Source organism: Pezoporus occidentalis, unplaced genomic scaffold (assembly GCF_034315485.1).
Source record: "Pezoporus occidentalis ecotype Australia unplaced genomic scaffold, CSIRO_AGI_Poc_V1 ctg221, whole genome shotgun sequence".
Taxonomy (NCBI): Eukaryota; Metazoa; Chordata; class Aves; order Psittaciformes; family Psittacidae; genus Pezoporus; species Pezoporus occidentalis.
The window spans coordinates 471,486-491,905 of NW_026914084.1; the positions used below are offsets into that span (position 1 = coordinate 471,486).

Here is a 20,420-nt window from a genome sequence, read left to right on the forward strand (position 1 = left end):
CAGAGTGAAACATCAATCCACACACTGAAGAAACACAAACAACCCACTTCTACACTCTGTTAGTGGTTAGAACTGGAAAAGGGCCAGGAAACAAGAGAACAGAGGTGTCAATCAGGTCCCATATAATGAATAGCTATGTATACCGTGAACCTGCAACTTGGAAAAAGTGATGACTGAGGACATATGACAGAGTTCTGTAAAATCACAAATGGCAAGGAGACAAGGAAAACCATTAAAACAGCCTGACGACAGTTCTTTTTCATACTATGCAATAAACTCAGGGTTCACTGCCACAGAACAGGCAAAGGCCAAAAGTAGAAAAGGATTATTTAAAAAGGGACTAAGTACATTCATTAAGGCCAGGTCCAGAAGGAACTGCCAGTTCAGAAAGTCCATGGACTGCTGGAACAGTGTCATAGAAAGATCTCTGTATCCAAGCTTTCTATTTTATGCTTCTGTGATCATCTGTTACTGGCTATTCCAAGAGACAGGATAGCAGATTAGATGGCCTTTTGTCTGACTGCATGCAGTGCTTCTCATGGATTAAAGCTCTTGATTTTGGCAAGATTTAGAGTTTGGAAAGGTTAACTTAAAAAAAAAGAAAAAAAAAAAGAAAAAAGAAACATCTGAAAAGCTTGTATGCCTCCTGTGCTTCCTCTTTCAATCCTCAAAGACCTGCTCCTTAATCATTCAGTTTCCATGAATGGTAAAGTGTTGCTGAATTAGCAACAAACAGGATTTTGTAACAGCCACTCAAAGCTCCATTATTGCTCCCAGATCCTGCCCAGTCTCCCTTTTAAGGCATTTCTCTTGACCCAGTCTCAGCTGCAGGTTAAACATCCATTTTTATTCTTAACTACATTCTTGCTAAATCACTTTGTTTGACTGCTATATACAGTTAAGATACTAATCTGTTGGACTCCACTAAACCCTTCTCCCAGACCACTCATTTCTGTGTGGGTAAGTGACAACGAGAATCTACAGGAAGACTCCTTGTGGACAAAGGATTACTACGCTGTCTGTAAACATTCTTATTTCACCCAGAATTTGCCACTTCGATCGGATTTAGCCTTCCAGCCAGTCAGACCAATACATTTCTGCAGTGCAGTAAACAATGCAACATAGTCACTCTGAGTCTGTAGCTAGACAGACTGAAGTAGCAGCACAACTAAGTCAGAAAATCTGCATTTATCTGGACACAGAGCAGGCTCTGAGACCAGTCATCACAGTTGCTTTTATATATAAAACATGTGTGCACACAGACATATGGACTAATACATTCATCACTCTCATTTTAGGGACCAACCATCCGAAGTCTATGCTTCACCCAGTAAATGTGCTTTAACTGGGGGTGCCAGGTGCACCCAGGACCACGCAGTGGCTTTACAGACCACTGCATAAGTACATGGCTGTAGGTTCAAAAGCAATCAAGAGGTTACTGTTCCAGCTTGTTCAGTCTTCAGTTCTCCAGACAACCCTTCCCAATCAAGATAACACACAGGTAGATTGTTTGTTTTTATCGCTCATAGTGGAGTTTGGACCCATGTTACCTGGAATGAAAAGAAGTAATGTTAATGTTAAGTAAATAAGGTCTGGATAAAATCTGGGCTCATGCTTCAAAACTCTCATGTTGTTTACTCTACAGCTTGTGTTAGACTTAGTATTTCCTACTACTGTGAAATGAAGAGAGATTAAAGTAAGAGCAAATTCAAAGTATGCTATGGAGAAAACCACTGGAGAAGCATTTCCAGGCTTTGGCCTGTACTCAGGCCAGCTTCAGTGATATTCTCACATCCCAGTTGGCACTGAAAAACAGTCTGGCCATGACTTGGGTGGGAGGTTTTCCAAAGGGGGAGGTATGAAAAAAAAAGTCAGGTCACCTCATCCATTTGATCCCCACACACATTCTCAGCAGAAGTCTTTTCATGTTCTGTGTTAAACATCTCATGTACCAGTATTTCTACCATTTCCTTTGCAGGACAAATCCCAGGGCCCCAGGGTCTCTCACTTCAGTAGCAGAAGTACGCTGCCCACATTTTTTATCATAATAGTTTTTTTTTCATTGCTCACTCTATGGATTCCTTCTCCATGCTCCCAGTACTTTTCAGTGCCTGCATCTCCTTCGTTACAGCCAGTCGTTGGTCTGGATGCCCCAGCATAGTTTCTTCAAGCACTGCAATAAAGTGTGTTTGCAGAGGCTTTTGCAAGTAAAGGAGCTCATCTGTGCTCTAAGCTCAGCAAGGCTTACATATACTATACATTTACTATACATATACTGCCCTGGGCTTACCTATAGCCCAGGGCAGTACGTCCTGAGAGAGGCTGCTGTGTGGCTTGCAGTCACTCTGAACAAGGACAGACCCCACTCATGTATTTGTACAGAAGGAAGGTATGTGTACATCTCCCAAGTAGTTGGAGCCAGTGGCCATTATGTAGTGAGAACTGGGAGGGAAAACTGCCACAAGTCATGGTGACATGCTACTGAGAAGTCTCAACCTTGCCAAGGTAAGGGAGCTTTCAACCCACGCACTGCCTCTGAACTGGGCTTCAAGTGAATCATTTTTCTTGTCACTCGCTTGTGGGTATTGGATCAATGTTTCCCTCATCCATAGGAGATGGGGAAGATAATAGCTTTCTCCTCTCCCCCTCCTTCTTTCCACCTTCTTCCACACTACAGCTTGTTAATATCCACAGGGGAGGCTGCTCCACAACCTGCCCTCACTTTTGTGGCTGCTTTGCATGCTACTGCCTCCTCCCCACATCTCCCCATGGCATTTTGTTCTACCTCCTGTCCCCACTTTGACCCACCCTGTATGTCACTACTAAGTTTATCATTACTCCTATTTCGTCACCACCCCTGTTCCTTTCCCTGTCTGTATCACAGTCAAGACCCTCATGTTTACTTTCAAAAGTGTCTGTGCTCCTCTCTGCTTAATCTCTACTCCCAACTCCTTTATTCTTCTCACTGTATACTTGTCTTCTGACCTTTTTCTACAGATCCCGCTACAGTCAGAGCAAACACACTCCTTGTATGCACCCAGCAACATTCTCCTCTTCCTCTATAGAAAAGAGGCTGAAGATTCCAATTACCAGCTGTCCGTGATCCCACTTTGGATGAAAAACACCACTGATAACTAAGCAGCTATTTCTGCAGTATTGCTGTGCCCAGAGTAAATCCTATTCCTTGTTGCAAGAAGCACCTGAAAACAAAACACAAAATCCTGCTATTAAGTATGTATGTTCTGCAGCCAGTGCTCATGAGGAGCAAAGGCCAATGTATGGAGCAACTTGGGATAGCAGACCCTTCTGAATGAGCCCAATTTGCTTACTGCAGGGGAGAAGACAAGACAAAAAGCCAGTGCCTTCCAAAGAAAGGCAGCTTTCAAACCTTTGCAGTCCTCCCCTGAAACTGCACACAGATGTCAGTGTCTTTGCTGATCAGAGTCTGCCCAGCAGCAGCTTAAAATTAACAAGATTCTGGTCAGGTTCAGAGCTGCTGTTGTGTTCCTAAGCAGGCAATTCCTAAGCAGTGAAATTCAAGAGTTGTGTCAATTTGATGATGTGGTTTAAGAAAACCTTGTGAAACAAAGCACAGTCTGTGAAGTGTGCTAGAACACCACCTCAGGATGTTCATTTGGACACTTATTCTGTGACATTACTATCTGTAGCTCTTGTATTTTCCAGACTCCCAATTTTGACTTGTAGGTGTCCTTTTCTAGCATGCAAATACCGAGTCAGATTTTCAGACTGTCACAGAACACACTTTCATCACTTCCCAGTTCAGATTCTCTTCATCACCATTTGCTCTTACAAGGCTGAACCCGACTTTTAGCCTACTTGAATAATGTGTTTCAATTACTCTGCAAACTGCTTGGGGTGTGGATCTAGTCTCTATGCATTTGCAAGGTGGGATATGTCTCTGTGGTACTAGAGAATTAATAGTGACTTTGGAGGATGTGTGCACAGGCAGGCCCACAGGGCTTAAGTGTGCTGTTTAATCTTTACAAAAGGTAAGGGCAGCTATTTCAAACTGTGAAGCTCTGAATAATTGCATCCCAACCTGACTGCATACCAAGCACCTTCTCTTCCTTCATTTCACTTCTTACCTCTCTTCTGTCACCCAGACTATGATACCACCAGTTTTTACTAGACTTGCTCGAAGAAAAGTTATACTTTTAAAACTAAGTCACTCCTACAGTTACACAAGAACAAAGTGCCTCCTATTTTTATCTTGAAGCTGGAATTCTATTCATGCCCATGTTCAAGAATTTTTTATTAAATCCTAATGAAGCATGTGCTACTGATTGAGTAGCTGCAGGATCTTCTGGGTAACACATTTTTTAACTCTTTCTCATGAGCCTCCCTCTTCCTAATGTGCCCTCTGCCATCTCTACTCACGTGCCATTTTGGGACATTAGTTTAGAGAAACTTTCACAAACAGTGTAACACCCAGGTAGTGATCTTCCTTCAGCCTTTTACAACACCAGATGACCTAAGTCTACTTACATCATGCTTCAAAAGCTGGAGTCTCCCACCGCCACCATGAACAGGCATTCTCAGTTCACATAAAACAAGAAAATACTTGCATGGACTCCTTGGAAAGACTTACCACGTGAGGAAGAGCACAGTTGGAAGGCAGGTGTGCTGGACCTTCCCTGAACCTGATCTCAGTTCTTCCCTCATCATTACTGAAAGACATGTCAGCCTTCAGGAAGTGGCAATAAATAAAACCTGAACAGCATAGCATGATAGTGGCTTTGTGGAGATGGTCCAGACCTAGCATCACACTGTCTGGCCCAGATCCACTGTGTTAAAAGGAATAGGGACATCCCTGCTGCCCAGAGTGTGCAATGCCCCACAAGGGACCTCACTAGAGACATCAGTCTCTTTCGTGCCTTAATCTCAGTCTAATTTTATCATGACGTTGCAGAAATGGTGGGCTGTCTGCGTTAAAACAGCTGACAGTGAGAAACTCGGTGCATTTCTGATCCTGTAAAGTGCTGACAAATCAGAGATTACACAATACTCTACTTCTGTCACTAGAGGGTAGTGCAAGCCCTCAGGTCCATTCCTTCCAAAGGAAATGCCCATACACCTCCCTATAGGTCTTCGCAGATACTGTTTTCCTGGCTCTGAGGAATGCGGCCCACCAGCACACACTGCCTGTGCTCAAGCCGTAAAGTGATTTGGGGAGAGGATTTCTTTAGACCAGGGTTTCCTTCTGCCTCCCAAAATGCCAAACACAAATCCTAAATAATCTTAAATGCACAATTCATGCTCTCTTACAGCTCCTTTCTCTTGTGTTCATTTGGCGTTTTTGAGTCTGTGCTTCATTCCACCAGAAATATTTCCAAGGGCCTAATCAATTGCTGCTGTTGACCTTCCCAGTATCTTTCTTTTGGTTTTGGTCTCAGGAGAATGTCTTTCCATTTCACATCATGGCAGTCTCAAGGGAATTCAGTTTCTCTGCGCCTGCATTTCACATTCATCAGAGCACAGAATGGTCTGTGGTCAGACAAGTTGAGGAAGAATTTTCTCCCTGGAACTAGTTTATTTTCCTGCTGGCACAGGCTGTATGGACACCTAGCACAGCTCATTGAGAGAGGAAGACAACCAGGCTGAACAGTCCATAGATTTACTTCATTGTCATAAAACATCTAAAACCTTGGGAAGTTATCTATGAACCCATAAATTGAGAGACATCTTTATCATTTATGTCTTCAACCAGATGAAGCCTTAGAAGGATGTAGTGAAAATATCAATCATGTGTTCTATGATTAGCAAGGAAAGAAAAGTTGAGATCTAACTAATTCTCCATAGTGTCTATTTTCAAAACCTTCTCCCTTATTCCAGAAGGTGATAAAGGAGCAAAATAAAGACTTTCACCTTCTCCTCCACTCCTTGCCCTCTCACCTCAACATAAAAACGTTTTCCTCTCTTCTCCAGTTGTCACAGGATTCACATCCAACTAAACACAAATGAGGAAAGGAAGGGTTACACTGAAAATCTGCCTGCACCCTGCTAGTCATGACAATAGCAAACACAGGCCAGGCTGGATGGGGCTTTGAGCAACTGGCTCTGGTGGAAGCTATCTCTGCCCATGGCAGGGGGGTTGGAACTAGATGATCTTCCAATCCAAACCATTCTAAGATATTAGGGCAGTGCACTTCCTGAACTGTATACACAACCTGTTTTACATAAGGAAACATTCACCTTTCTCTCCCTTTGTCCCATATCCGCTTGCTGAGAAGTATGGGAAAACATTTACATGGGAAGTACCAACTTTACAGTAAGAATGCCATTAAATTCCCTTCAACTTAAATTGCCTGTATCATTTGATGCAACTTCTACTTCTCTTTGATCCCACGCAATTTAATGTAGAGGAAACAACACCACCAATCAGCCAGACTCAGAACAAGGGACACGGAGACAGAATATGCTGGTACCTGAGATGCCTCCGGTGCTCCGAACACTGGCACGGCCAATGCTGAGCTGCTCATATTCCAGTTTCATGTTCCCAAGATCTTCTCCTGAATGTCCTTCACTGGCAAAAGAGTTGGCCTCAATACTTGAGCCTGGAGACCGTTTGGCCTTGCGACTGAAAAGCCCACTGGCAAACCGTTTTCCTTGCTTTGAATTGGCCTGTGCATCTTCTTTCTTCACATCACGAATAGACTCTCTGGATTTGGATTTATTTTTCAGGTCCATGTGGAGCCGGGACAACAGTTTCTGAGGGCTCCGATTCAGTTTGTTCAAGTTCTCCAGTGGTGGATCAATTTCTGGGAACTCTTGCTCCAATGTGACTAAGTCATTCAGAAACTGATTTAACCGCTTCTTTGACTCACTTGATTCCTCCTTTTCCATGTTCCCCTGATTATCTTGCCTGTGTCGTGAAGCCCAGAGCATCATATCACCACGGGCTGCCCCTGCCACTAAACCATACTTGGGGTTAATGAACTTCCGAGCCACAGTGGAGGAACGAAGGCCTGGCTTCCCAATTCCAAGAAGGAATGGGTTAGCAATACCCAGTTCCTTGTAGAAATTAACTTCCTCTGAGATGGCGTAGAGCTCACGAAACTCTATGTCAAACATCTCCACATGCTGTCCTGTCAAGACTAGCAGGATGTTTCTGTCAATGTGCGATGAACTCCATGTGAAGCTGAAAGCAGGGAACAGAACCAACATTATATTTCTGGGTGTATTCTTGACCCAGCCCACCTAGCAATACCTAAGATACTACATAGGAATATGCAGCATTGTGCCATTTGCCCATATGTCCTTGCCAAGACGGGTCAGGATAGATACATGAAGCTTATTACTGCTCTTCATCAGGCATGCAGACTAGATCTGGAAGAAAAGACCCTAAAACTCTGAAGGACAGTTTACGCTTTTTAAAAAGCAACACTGCATCAACAGAAGGAGCCCCCAGCATGGAAACCTCACTGAAGAGAACTGAGCACAGTATGGAACTATCTCTAGTCCATGAAATGGTTCACTAGCTTGGGCATGTTCTGTTCTCTAAGGAGCAGCTTGTGCTCTGTGCCACCTTCTCTGTTGTCCCACCCCAGTTTCTACACACACCACACAGATTACAGAGGCTGGAATAAGAAAGGGAATGATACAGAAAGAAGACTCTCAAGCAAAGTCACAGGCCATTCTTTACACAAAGAATATAGCTTTGCCTCATGCAAAAGCAACCCACCTGTATGATCCAGTGGCCACCTTTTCACCATCCACCATCAGAAATCGGGATGCCAGTGTGCCTCTGATCTTCCCTGCTGGCATGTAGAACCCAACTCCTGTCACAGAACGTATACGGATATTCTAACAGGGAGGTGAAAAGACCAAATGTCACAGTAAATAGGGCAGAGAATGATATAATTGCCAGCTCCAAGTCTTAACATGTCACTCACATTATCTCACTACTTCTGGGACTACAGCTCATTTAGTATCATCCACCAGAAATCAGAAGGGTTGCAGAAAGAAAAGCATAGTGCTGTAAGACCTGTTGTCATCCCCTGCCAAAGCAAGTCACTCCCCTCCATCAGTTTATAGCCCTGTCCAATGGGTCAGCATCTTTGTAACCCTGCCTGCTGTCTTCAGCTATTCATCTTAGCCCACTGGCAAAACAATGCTTTCAAAATCAAGTAATCCTGCATCTCCAGTCTTATGCTGTAGCTCAGAAGGCCCAGCCCACTTCAGGGGAATGATTCAGAGTGAGCTATGAGTCATGTCAGCACTCTCTGAATCCTGATCTCTATTCCACAGCACCCATGAGCTCTTCTCCAGGTTACATTAGCACGACTACAAATCCAAGGAAGTTTGCAACATCTGTGCATAGGTGCAAAGGACAGGGTTACTTGGAGGGTACTGTATGAGACAGGTGTAGATTAAGTTCTTTTTGTGCTTGTGTTGTGATTCCCATCAACACATGGCTTGACAAAACTGAGCAAATTAAAAGACTGGACAACTTAATTATTACAGAAGAGAGGAGAAAACGATTCCATTGCTCAAAAGATAAATGTTTCCTGTCTGATACAACAAAAGGAGAACCCTGACCTTTACAATTTTGCTATAAGAACCCCAAACAGAGTGTCCACCCAGATTCTTCACTATTCAACAGAGACTGAAAAAACACAGAACGTTTTCTGAACAAAAGGAGTGGGGTACATCTACCAATGTCCTGAATAGATCAGCAAAAATCTCTGAAGAGGAGGAAGGAAAAACTTCTCATTAAGTGCATGGAAGTAGTTAGAAAAGTACCTCTCCCCAAACCTCCTGTCTTACACCTTCTGGCCAGCAAACCTACAAGTAATGAAACAAAGCACTACCAGGCACAGAGAAAAAGTAGATTTAAGGTCACACAACTTTCATCAACAGATGTGTGCCTGCACTTACTATAAGAATAGATTTGCCCATATTGGGCCAAGCGTTATTCTGCTCATGGGTCCTGGCTAAATCGCCAAATGTGGCTAAATTGCCAAAATGTCCAACATGAAACAACACCCCTTCCCCCAAACAACATTGTCAGTGTAAGTTTAGAGCAAATTATCTTGTCACTCTGACACACAAATATGGACCATTTTATTCATCTGACATCTGTTTCTGTAAGAATTCTTTTAACAATGAAAAGCTAAGAGGTATTGTGATCCAGAGTAATAAATCCAGGGTTGGGAGTCAGATAGTCCCAAGTGTAATCACAGTTCTGATGCTATTTGCTGTGATGCTCTGGGAAACTCAATTCACCTTTGCCTCATTCTTCCTCCATCTGCAGAGCAGGAGAATCATGAGGATTCGGCTAATGCTAGCACAGCCTTGGATCCCACAAAGAGCTAAGTCCTATGATTATAAACCTCACAGCTTAAATATTGATAGGCTATAGAAATCAGTGCGCAGGAACGAGTGATTGTAAGAATGCAGATCTCTTTCAAACAGCATTTTTCTAACTATAACTCTTACCTTTTGAATCTGCTCCTCTTTGCCCCATTAAAATACAGCAGCAGCAATACAAATTCTGACTAACAGTAACTGATGATACTACTATTTTGCAGTCATCTATTGCTTGATCTGTCTGGAGTCATGTGTGGGCATTAGCTAATTAATGCTCACAACACTGCTGAAAGTATTATTACCCTGTTTTAAAGATGAGCAGCCTGAGAAAAAAGATGAAGTGATTTGCCCAAGGCCTAGCAGTGAGTCATATGTGTGGGATGCTGAATACAGGTTGGCTACAGCACGGGAGAAAGGGTGCCCCTTCCAGTATTTAGAATAACATTTGTAGCTGGCTGGCTGATCACCTGAAATAATTACTTTCCTTGCTGAGTAAAGCTGAATGCTGGACTGGCCAAATCATGGAATATTGATTGCAAGTGACAAGAAGGACTCTGTTTTTCAAATCAGTCAACACATGGGTCCTGTACCTTTGTGAATCAAGAAATACCAGCTTGTGTGAGCAGAAAGTTTCTGAGCATGTAACAAGTGTGGATTTTATTGTGTTTGTATGTTACATCATCTTTCGGTGGGAATAAAGCACACCTGAATTTCTGCAGTAACTGAACTACATATAATACTTAGAAAGACACAGAGGGGATAGAACCAAACAGCTGAATACATAAGCCTCCTTGAATAAAGCAGGCACAGGAGTGCATAAATACATCTTGAAATGCAGAAAACAAGCACAAAGTCATATAAACACCAGATCACTTAGGTTATTTATATAATGTTTTCTGCCTTGAAGAAACACGAAGCATTTGTAGGTTGATACATCAAGCCGTACAGAGGAGGAACAAGCCCAGGTTCATGTACTACAGACTACACAACAACAAAAGAGGAAAGACAAATATAAATGAGGTGATACTGCAGCCATTTTGGGGAGTGCGGGGGGGACACTACGGTTACAATAATAATAAATATTTTGGGTGGATGACCAGAGAGTTCACCAGATAGAAGTGACCCCTCCAGATCTGTTATTCTTGCAGAAGCCTGCTCGAGATTTCATATTCTGGCTTATGGAAGCTGCAACCTGCATTAAGTGTCCACATTTACTTTACACAGGCTTGCACCACTCATCACAAGAAGCGACTAACGTCTCCCTGGCAGCAACTTAATATGAACTAGTAACAGTCAAGCCTGACACAGCATCCTAATACAAAGAGTGAAGGAATCAGTCTTTCTTGCTTTATTGTGACACACTTTTAAAGCTCACCCTGAATCCATGGAGAGATAAATTAGATGCGGTTTAGAAAGGTTGGGTTGTGACTGACACTTTGTTGTTATCACTGGACAGACCTGGGCATTAGTGCTTACAGCTGGGGGTGAGTTGGGAGGCTACTCAAGGCAGACTCTAAAAGGAAGCATTTTAAGTACTTCCAAAAGGGAATCCTGTGTGTACTCTTCCTTTTAGATCAACTGCTGATATATATGATCTTTATTTCAAGTTGGGATGGATGGCATGAACGACCTCTAAACTAACAGACAAAAGCAGTAGCCAATAGATGACAGTGACTCAACAGACCCTTACATTGACTGTGGTTTTCCACAATTTTTCCACAATTCCACATTGAATGTGGAGATCCCCTTTCTGCTGTCCCTGGAAAAATCAGATCCCTTCAGTCAATAGAATTCGTTTTGGTTAGCTCCAATTCTTTGTTTTCTTGTACTACTGCTCCACCCTACGTGTTTGCCACAGACAGTTCTGGAAAAGGCATGCTTGTTGACAAAACAGTAAAACTTGCAGGTATTCGAATCATAGAATCACAGAATGGTTTGGGTTGGAAAGGACCCTAAGATCATCCAGTTCCAACACCTCTGCCATGGGAAGGGGCGCCTCACACTAGATCATATCGCCCAAGGCTCTGTCCAGCCTGGCCTTGAACACTGCCAGAGATGGAGCATTTACCACGTCTTTGGGGAACCCACTCCAGTGCCTCACCACCCTCACAGTAAAGAACTTCTTCCTTATACCTAACCTGAACTTCCCCTGTTTAAGTTTGAACCCATTACCTCTTGTCCTATCACTACAGTCCCTGATGAAGAGTCTCTCTCCAGCACCCCTGTAGGACCCCTTCAGATATTGAAAGGCTATGAGGTCTCCATGCAGCTTCTCTTCTCCAGGCTGAACAGCCCCAACTTTCTCAGCTTGTCTTCATACGGGAGGTGCTCCAGCCCCCTGCTCATCCTTGTGGCCCTAATATATACAAATACTGATTAAGAAATTCCAAAAATTAGGCAGAAGCTTTTAAAGAGTTTAAGAGAAGTTTTAAGAGTGAAGTGAGGGTAAGAATTCCTTACATGTTGGGAAAATTAATGTAAAAATTAACATGAAGGTGAAACTTCCTGCAGGTAACTCATTCCCTGGGCTTGCTTGGAGCTCTAAGTGAACTTGTCTTTGAGCAGGAGTGTCTGTTACTGCGGTCTTGATTAGCAGAAGCTAATCAAGAAAAAGAGAACTTGTCTGAAAGATGGTGAGAACAGCCACCCTCAGATCAACCAGAAGAGAATTTGTGTGGGACTATGAATTTTGTAGTTGAGTACTTCGATCCATCATGATCTCCGAAGAACACTCTTGTTTTGTGACTGACACTTTGTTATCACTGGACCGACCTGGGCCTAACAAACATAACAAAGGTCTGGCAAACCATGTCCTGTAGGCTCAGAAAGCCACATGACTTATACACACAGGGCATGCTTTTACTAACAGCCCAGCATAAACGGGCCAGTGGTTGAATTTCAGTGTTTGTTTAGTGATCTCTGGCCTTCAGACAATCATTGAGGTTTTCTCATTTCATGCTTGGAGTCAGTAAAGAACTTTTTGTCTTTTGTTTTGTGAGGTACTGTCTTCCTACAGCAGATCATGATACTTTCCCATCCCAAAATGATACGCTAGCCAGGAATTTTGTGAAAATGCCCAGCACTGTATATAGACAAAGGGGCAAAATCCAGCATTAACAGTAAATCTCCCTGTATTAGGGCCATTGAAGTATTCACTCTGTGTTGAATGAACACAGCAATGGAAACAAAAGGGTGGGAAATCAGTGAATGATCTGAGCATCTGGTGGTGACAGAAGACAGAATAAGCATCCTCGCCCTGCAGCAGTGACAGCCCATGGTAGCATGTCATCTCTCTTCCTCTTTCCCTGGGATCCTTTTCCCTGCCTCTAAACTTTAAAGTTACATCCCATATTGCTGCAACTTTCTGAGGAAAAAGCTTGTATTGTCCAAGTACTCCAAAGGAACAGTGGGAAGGGCAGGAAGGATACTAATGGCCTGCTGGTGAAAATCTTTTAGAAGAAAGCAAAATGATTACACAAAAAGACTGTGTAAGGAAAGAATGTTTTCCCTGATGCTGAAATCTGTGGAGAATAAAAAGAATCAGACATCAAAGCAGATATCAGAAGAAAGAAAGTCATAAATAAGGAATGGGTGCATGATAGAGTTAACTGCACTAGAGTTTCTCATTCTTCCTCAGCAATTCCAGCATCATCTGTGATCAGTGTGAGACAAGATTCTGCCTGAGCAAGTCCAGAGGCCCAGCTTGCTGTCTTTTAAAATCTGGGTCTTCAACACCAAAAGATCAAAATGACCCTCAATGCATTCCATCAATGAGGTGGAGGTGGGGGAAGTCATGAAGGGGAAGCCTTAACCTTGCTTGAGATTCCCTGGGTATCTAAACCCTGGTGATTCAGGGCAATCACTGTATGATGACTTCTGCCATACTGACCCAAGCAGCAGCATAAATACATCCAAGGCAGCCTTGGGCAGGATACTAAGAAGCCATCTTCCCTGAGAGGCAAATGACTTGTTTCCCCTTACAGGAAGACTCTTCCCAGACCTTTCATAGTACTATAAACAGGAATAAACTGCACTGACCTTAGCAAGAATAGCTAAAGCCTTATCCACACTGGAAAAGAAATACAACTACCTTAAGGGCAATTTAAGATACAGCCTGAGATAGCTGGGAAGAAGGGCAAAAAGTTGAAGGACAGCACTCTGTGGGTTGGAGCTCTGCAGAAGTGTGAATAACTAGGTCAAAAAAAGAACGTTAAAAAGTCCTTTGCAATGGATATCCTTCAGCTCAACTTAGCAGGAGTCCAATCAAAACATAGCAAGGGCCACAGTGAGAGAAGGAAAGCACAGAAAGGACACAGAAGAGTTTTCTCCTGCTCTTGAAGACACCAGTTTGAACTCTACCTCTTTGGAAAGCGTAACGCAAGCAGGCTGCTATAGGACCTAGTCAATGCTTTGGCATGTCACTGGATAATTGGTTTTGGAGGGTAAAGTCTGGGTAGATACCTATGGAGAAAGTGGTAGAGGAAAAGCAGAAGGGTGCCACTTCCTGTTTAAAAACGGAGAAGGCAGACAAAATGCCAGGGCATCTTTTCATTCACTATATCCAGGACTTAAAATATGCCGTACTGAAGCTATCATTCCTACACATGATGGACATGGTGAGAAAAATACTGGGAAATGGGTACCAGAGCAAATGGAACTACTGCTGTGATTTCACAGTTTTGTACCAAAGAGATTCAAGCCTAAGCCACAGAATACCCTTGAAGCTTGAAAAAGGTCTGTCTTGCTTTCAAAGACAACAGAGGAAAGAAACTTCTATCTCTGTTTTGGAGAAAGATGAGAAAGCTGCTTGGCTGGATGCCTTTTTTGATGAAGTCCAGAAACTCAGAGCAGAGTGACAGTTCACAGGAACACTGTTCAGATATATGCAAGTAATTTTCATCCAGAACTAAGATGATTCTCCTAAAATGGTTAATATCAGAGAATAATAGAATAGTTTAGGTTGGAAAAGACCTTAAAGATCATCAAGTCCCACTGTTAACCAATATGAGCCTGTATAATCTTTGGAGCTTTTTGAGTTTTGGTTGTGGATTTGTTTTTTAACTATTAATTGAGTGTTTATGGAAGACTCAGGCGAAGTTTTTCCTCCAGGCAAAAAGGCTTTATTCCTCCCCCCACCCCCACTGCTCAGAACAGCTGGATCACAAGAGGGGAGAGTCTGGCATCCCATAGGTTGTTTCCAACCTAGCAACTTTGTCAGTATTCAGAACAAGTCTGTAGTAGTGACAGTGACTAAAAAACATGAAAAAGGCAAGGAATACACCACTAACTATAAACACACAAAGGATTTCAGTCAGTATGTAATGGAATGAGATTCTACTGAGGCTGCTTCTGCCAGCCAAGCTAGGCTGACGATTCAGTTGTGCTGCATGCACTATATGAAGGCATACTCTTGTTATGGAACTGGGGAGCAGCTATGCTCCTCAATCCCTTAAGTTCTCAGGCAAAGGAGGACTGCAAGCTCATTCACTTCCAGCTGATCGCTGCTGGATAGGAAAGTCTTGCTTTCACAGAGTGTATTTGTCCTATAACTGCGATCCATGCAGACAACAACTCATAGTGCTACACTGGACTTTAGTTTGAATCCTTGCAAACAGGAATTTACTCAGAAAATTTTCTTCCCAAACAGGAATTTTTAGGTCACAAGGTCTCAGGTGAAATTCAAAAAATCCAAATCTTTCCTTTCTCTTTCTTTCTGTATTAGCAAGCCACTGTCTTATACCTCCATGTTCCATCAACCCCTGTCTAAGTGCTGTGATGTGACTTGCAGGAAGACGTGTGTTTGCCTGTTTGAGTGAATTCCAAGCTTCATTACTCCTGACCTGCAGGAGCTGATGATTCAGTATTGAATATCTTACCCGGATCTGTAAGTCACTGAGGTCAAGGCATCTGCACATTTCCAGGAAAAGCTTCACACCCTCCTCATCTAGGATTATATAGACTGGGATCCAGCGCTTATATGCTGCATCAACAATATCGCGGAAGATGTCTCGGTCTGTAAATACATCCATGACTACTGCGATAATCTGGAAACAAGAAGAGAGTAGACAGACACCTGAATAAAATATTAGGAACTCAAAGGGAGGCACATCATACTGATGCAAAAAAAAAAAATGGAGAGCACAGATACCGGAATATGGAGGAGGAGGATACAGGAGAAACAGAAGTACCAGGATGTACATGCCCAAGCACTGCCGATAATCCTTGTAATTTTCTGGTTTGGCTCCTGCTGCACTTTGGAAGGAACTTAATAAATGTCTTTGAGATTTCTCCTTCTTCTAAGGGAAGATGGAGTATTTCAGCAGCCTGGGGAATGCCCAATACCTGATTTCTCCTCTGTATTGTGAAACTTTTGTTGCCTCTGTACAGATCCACTTAAATCAAAGAACACCACTGAAAATAGATTGAAAAATAAGAGTGAAAAACACAGCTCTGACACTTACTCAGAAGGTGACTAATGGAAGAATGAATGTGCTGAGGAACCAAGGCCTGAATCCTCAGCCATGAGGCATAGCCCAGACAACAAGAGTTTTATTTTCCTTTTTTCCCAGTTCCCTGTAAGAAGTCTGCTCTCAGGGAAATGGCTGAGGAATGTCTTATGGAGCTCAAACATAAACACCTCATATTTGTCAGGAAGGGACTGGGGTGAGTATTCAAGATTTGGAGGCAAAATGATCGTTCCTTCTCTTCACATGTATATTTTTTTCTGGTATAAAACTATGCCTCTTTCCAGGCATAGATTTTACATAAAAACAAAAGGCTGCACTGACGTGACAGACAAGCCTGAACATCCATAGGATGAGTAATAACAAAACCAAGAAGGTTCTGGGCAACTTTAATGCAGAACTTAGACGTTTTGTCATTCTCCCTTTCTCATGCTGACAGTATGCTGGGAAGAGTTGCCTTAATTTCCCAGGTGCTGGGGTCACAGTGCCAAGCCCAGGCTGTGGTGAGGATGCCACATCCAGGTGAATGGAGCTGAAGACCGGACTGAACAGTGGATTTTCTTCACTTGAAGTTTGGAAGAAGTGCAGCTGAAGTTGAAAGAACCCTCTATGGAATGGGGAATAATTCTCACCAGAGACTTCTTTCCTTTCAAAAATGCCCTTGAACAAATTGCTTTCGGGAAAGTGATGCCACAGTAAAGCCCTACTGTGTTTGCCGAGTCTCTGCTTGTACGGTCAACAACAACCAACACATCTGCTCTGTCAGGCTCCTTCTGTCAACAGTGCTTACGCAAGATTTTCTTTGTTAGAAAAAGGAAAAAAGAGCTGACATTGTGCTCATGCTCATTATTAACACGTAGGTTACTAATACAGGTGAACTACAGTGGAGCTACATTATACTAATAATAAGGCCCCATATAACTTTTGCTAGGCAGAAATGGATTTCAGGTCCTGCCTTGGTTCCCACTTCCCAGCACAAAGCAGCAAGATGCAAGGAATGTTACCAGAACCTCTAAAAATTAAAATACAGTGAACTTTTGCCACTTTATTCCTGCATAACTTCATATACAGGCAGATTATAATTAAAGGCATGAACAGTTTATGCAGTAATTCGGGCCTGTTACGCTCCTGCTCCCCTCCACACATTGTGGTATTGATGTAGTAATTTAGGAACAAGAATATTCATATGAAACAAGAACATCCACATAGAGAATTGATCAAGAATTGGTAGCAGAAGTGTTGCTTTCTTTCCATCCCTTCCATTTGCAATGAGTTCAATGACTGCAGAAATTACAACATGTCCTGGACAAACCGTTAATTGCTGGTACTGCCTTACAATATGAATGGATGATTCCCTCCAGGCTTTGGGGGCCTGGATCAGTTCAGGCTTCTTTGCAAGACTGTGAATTAAACCCATGCAAACTGCAGTCCTGTTCAAAAAGCAGATGAGCTGCCTTGCAGATGGCACTTTCAAGCCAGCAAAATGTACAGTGGGCAATCCCTGTTGTTAAGTCTTCTCATACCCTTGCCACAAGATTACCTAGGAGCATTCCCAAGTACAGCAAGTCAGAGCATGAGTGTCTGTCCCTGCAAGAGGTTTTCCCCATTCCTCTATCTATCCCATGGATAATAAACTTATCTATTAGGCCCATAGGTGTGCCTAGCTCTTCATAGATATGTGAAGATTGGCAAGCATTAACTTGCCAATCTCACTGCAGCAAGGCAGCTTAATTAACATATGTTTGTAAAACACTGATGATAAGCCACCCACAGACATGTGCCACATTACTAGTATCTGTTTAGACCCCCCTCAAAAAAAACAAAACCAACAAAACCCCCCTCTCCTCTGCTGAACTAAAAGCTGCTACCTGGAGACTTTTAGTTTCCAGGGCCAGCTCAGCTGAATACAATAGGCATAGTTATCATGAAAAGGACCATTAAACACCAAATGGCTATTAAACATGAAACCACCTTTGGGCTGGGAGGGGCACAGTTTGTCCAGTCAGAGAAAAACATGAAAACCTACAAAGGAATTAATTATTTCCAGGTGCCAGGCACAGCTATGAAACAGCAGCTTCCCAGGGCTTTCCCAAATGCCTCTACAGTCTGTAGAGGCATTTGGAACAGTGCAAAGATGATGTGACATTGCACTAAATAGGAGCATGAGGATTTTACAGCTTCTGGCTCTTGTATACGACTGATCACATCAGTCACTGAACAGGACTTTGGGGTGTGCACGTACTTTTGTGAGCAGGGTGCCGTGAAGCTCACCCGCTGGATTAATTAATGCCTCTCTGGAAGTTTTCAGTGTTTCCCAGCAGATTTGGTCTTAACAAGTCTGCGAAAGTTGTGTGTATAGTGTGTGCTGGCGGGGACAAAGAAAGGGGGGATGAAGCAGGTGGAGGAGGAAATCACTGCTGCATTAGCAGAAGAAAAAACAGAAAGGAAAAAAAACCAAAAGCAGGAATGAGCCTGCTGGGCTGTTAGCCCCCTTTCCCAGGGGGGATGTCAGCCCTGAAGGGGGTCTGTTCTTGGGTGGTCTTCCCTGGAAATTTCACCTACACCTAGAAAAACCTCCTCATTGCCCCCTCCTATGCAGCACAAACTGTTGTAGCATTGTGGCTAGTTTGTTTCCTTGCCATGGGTGTTCTGTCACCACTAACAGTCCTTTCCAGCCAAAGATAAATAGGAGGCACAGCCACATATTGTCTGGCTGCTCACAGTCCAGGCTGGATGGTGTTGAGACCACAAAAAATAAACCTAATATACCACCACTCCATAACCACACTCGCTGCCCTGTGTTTAACTAGGGATACCTGCACATACAGGTTGGACTTGATGATCGTAAAAGGTCTTTTCCAACATAGCTGATTTTATGATTCTACAAGAAGGCTGGCTATGACAGCATCATACCCTGCCTTCCCCTGAGTCAGAGGATCAGACTGGCGCAGAACAAAGCAAACCACCAACCAGCCTGGGGGTTGGGGGATGTGTAAGGGTTTAACCCCATCCTGGGCATCAGCTTTGGCAACAAGTGACTAGCAACAAACCGCAGGGAGAGCCCTGCCCGGTGGACACCAACCAACTGGAGTGCGTGTGGAAGGGGCCAAAGAGGAAAGCCTGGCCACGGTGGGCTAGCTATTGCCTCCCTTCCACCCCACGCATCCTCAGCCCAAGCCCTCCACGCAGGCAGCCACGGCCCAGGCATGAAGGCGGGCAGGGCTGCCTCGTCGAGGCCAGCAGCCTCATGTGGTTGCCGGGCCCTACCTTCTGCGCCTGCTGGATCATCTCCCGCACAACCTCCTTCAGGTGTGGCGCACCCTCCTCCTTGCGGGGGTGCGTGAAGAGGGCCACCCTGCTGATGCCCCGGTAGAAGGTCTTGTCAGTCCAGCCCAAGTCCAACGGGGGCACCTCTGTGTCCGAGCACTCGGGCCAGTAGGCCAGCGAGAGGGTCTCTCCGCCGGGCCCCCTCGCCACCTTGCCACCCTCCGCGGGGTCGTCGTACCCCCGCCATCCGCTCCGCAGGGCCTGCAGCTCCCGGCTGGAAAGAAAGTCGCGGAGCTGCTCCTTCCTCAGCGCTTCCCGGTAGGCCGCCTCGCCCCGGGTCACCAGTGCCTCCAGGGCCCGCCGCTGCTCCTCGCTGTAGTAAAAGCGGGCCTGGGCCTCCGTCACCTTCTCATTGACGTGCAGCTCGTCCAGCAGCAGCACCTGGGACTCCGCCATGCCGCCGGCTCCCGCAGCGCCGGCCGGCCGGGACGGGACGGGACGCTGCACGAGGAGGGAAAGGCAGCGCCGGTACCGCCTCACCTGGCCTGCCCGAGCCCGCCCCGACGGGTGGGGCGGCCTCGCCGCCCTGCGCCGGCCCCGCACGCTCCACACTGTCCCCTCGGCCCTACCCCTTTCCCGGAGACGGCCCCGAAGCTGGGTGGGACAGGGGTGGCGGTCCCACGGCCCGGCCCGCACCGGGGTCCTTGGCCAGAGGGTGCAAATACAAAAGAGTATTTAAGAGAGGTTCTCCTCCCTTTCTCAGACGTGGCAGCCAGCCGGGGGGGGTGCTCATGGGGGAAAGGAGGAGGGCCGCGAGTAGGACCGGGATGGGGCCAGAGCCACACGGTGGCTGCAAGCCATGGCTGGTCGGCTGCAGCGGGCCGCTGGCCAGCCCTCTCCAAACCCACTTACAGGGGAGCAGGAGCAGCAGCAGCAGCAGCTCAGCGGCTCCAGAAAGGCGGGAGGTGGGCATCCCGTGTGCAGATGGGGAGATGACAGAGCGGTCTGCCCGAGGCCGCTCAGCGGGCTGGTGTCAGAGCAGGGAACAAACCAGCCATGGTCCTAGCTCTGGCTGGGAGCGTGAATAAATACCCCCGGCTGGATGCGCGCATCCCAACTGAGAGACTAGGGGCTGTAATGTTAAATTACGATTTCTGCGTGCTATGTGATAGTTGCTAGGGGCCCTCATATAGATCCAGGCCCCGCTGCGGTTTGCAGTGCGCGCACAAAGGGTGAAAAGCAGGCTTCGCCCTTGCAGCCCAGGAACAAAGCTGGCAGGGATAATCAAGGAAATGGGGATAAAGGCAAGGCAGCGGTGAAATACAAGGCATTTGCAGTGCTTTACATATGTGATTAGCC

The 20,420-nt window shown here is 44.9% G+C and overlaps 1 protein-coding gene across 1 annotated transcript; it reads right to left on the minus strand.

Annotated features, from left to right (window-relative positions):
* Positions 1–604: 604 nt before the first annotated feature.
* FAM83F (family with sequence similarity 83 member F) lies at positions 605–19,649 on the minus strand. The gene is made up of 5 exons (XM_062620486.1): positions 19,062–19,649; positions 15,207–15,374; positions 7,703–7,824; positions 6,447–7,159; positions 605–1,550 (listed from the first exon to the last, which is right to left on the minus strand). The coding sequence occupies exons 1-5, from the start codon at positions 19,515–19,517 to the stop codon at positions 1,486–1,488; spliced, it is 1,524 nt and encodes a 507-aa protein (XP_062476470.1). The 5' UTR covers positions 19,518–19,649; the 3' UTR covers positions 605–1,485.
* Between the last annotated feature and the right edge of the window lie 771 nt (positions 19,650–20,420).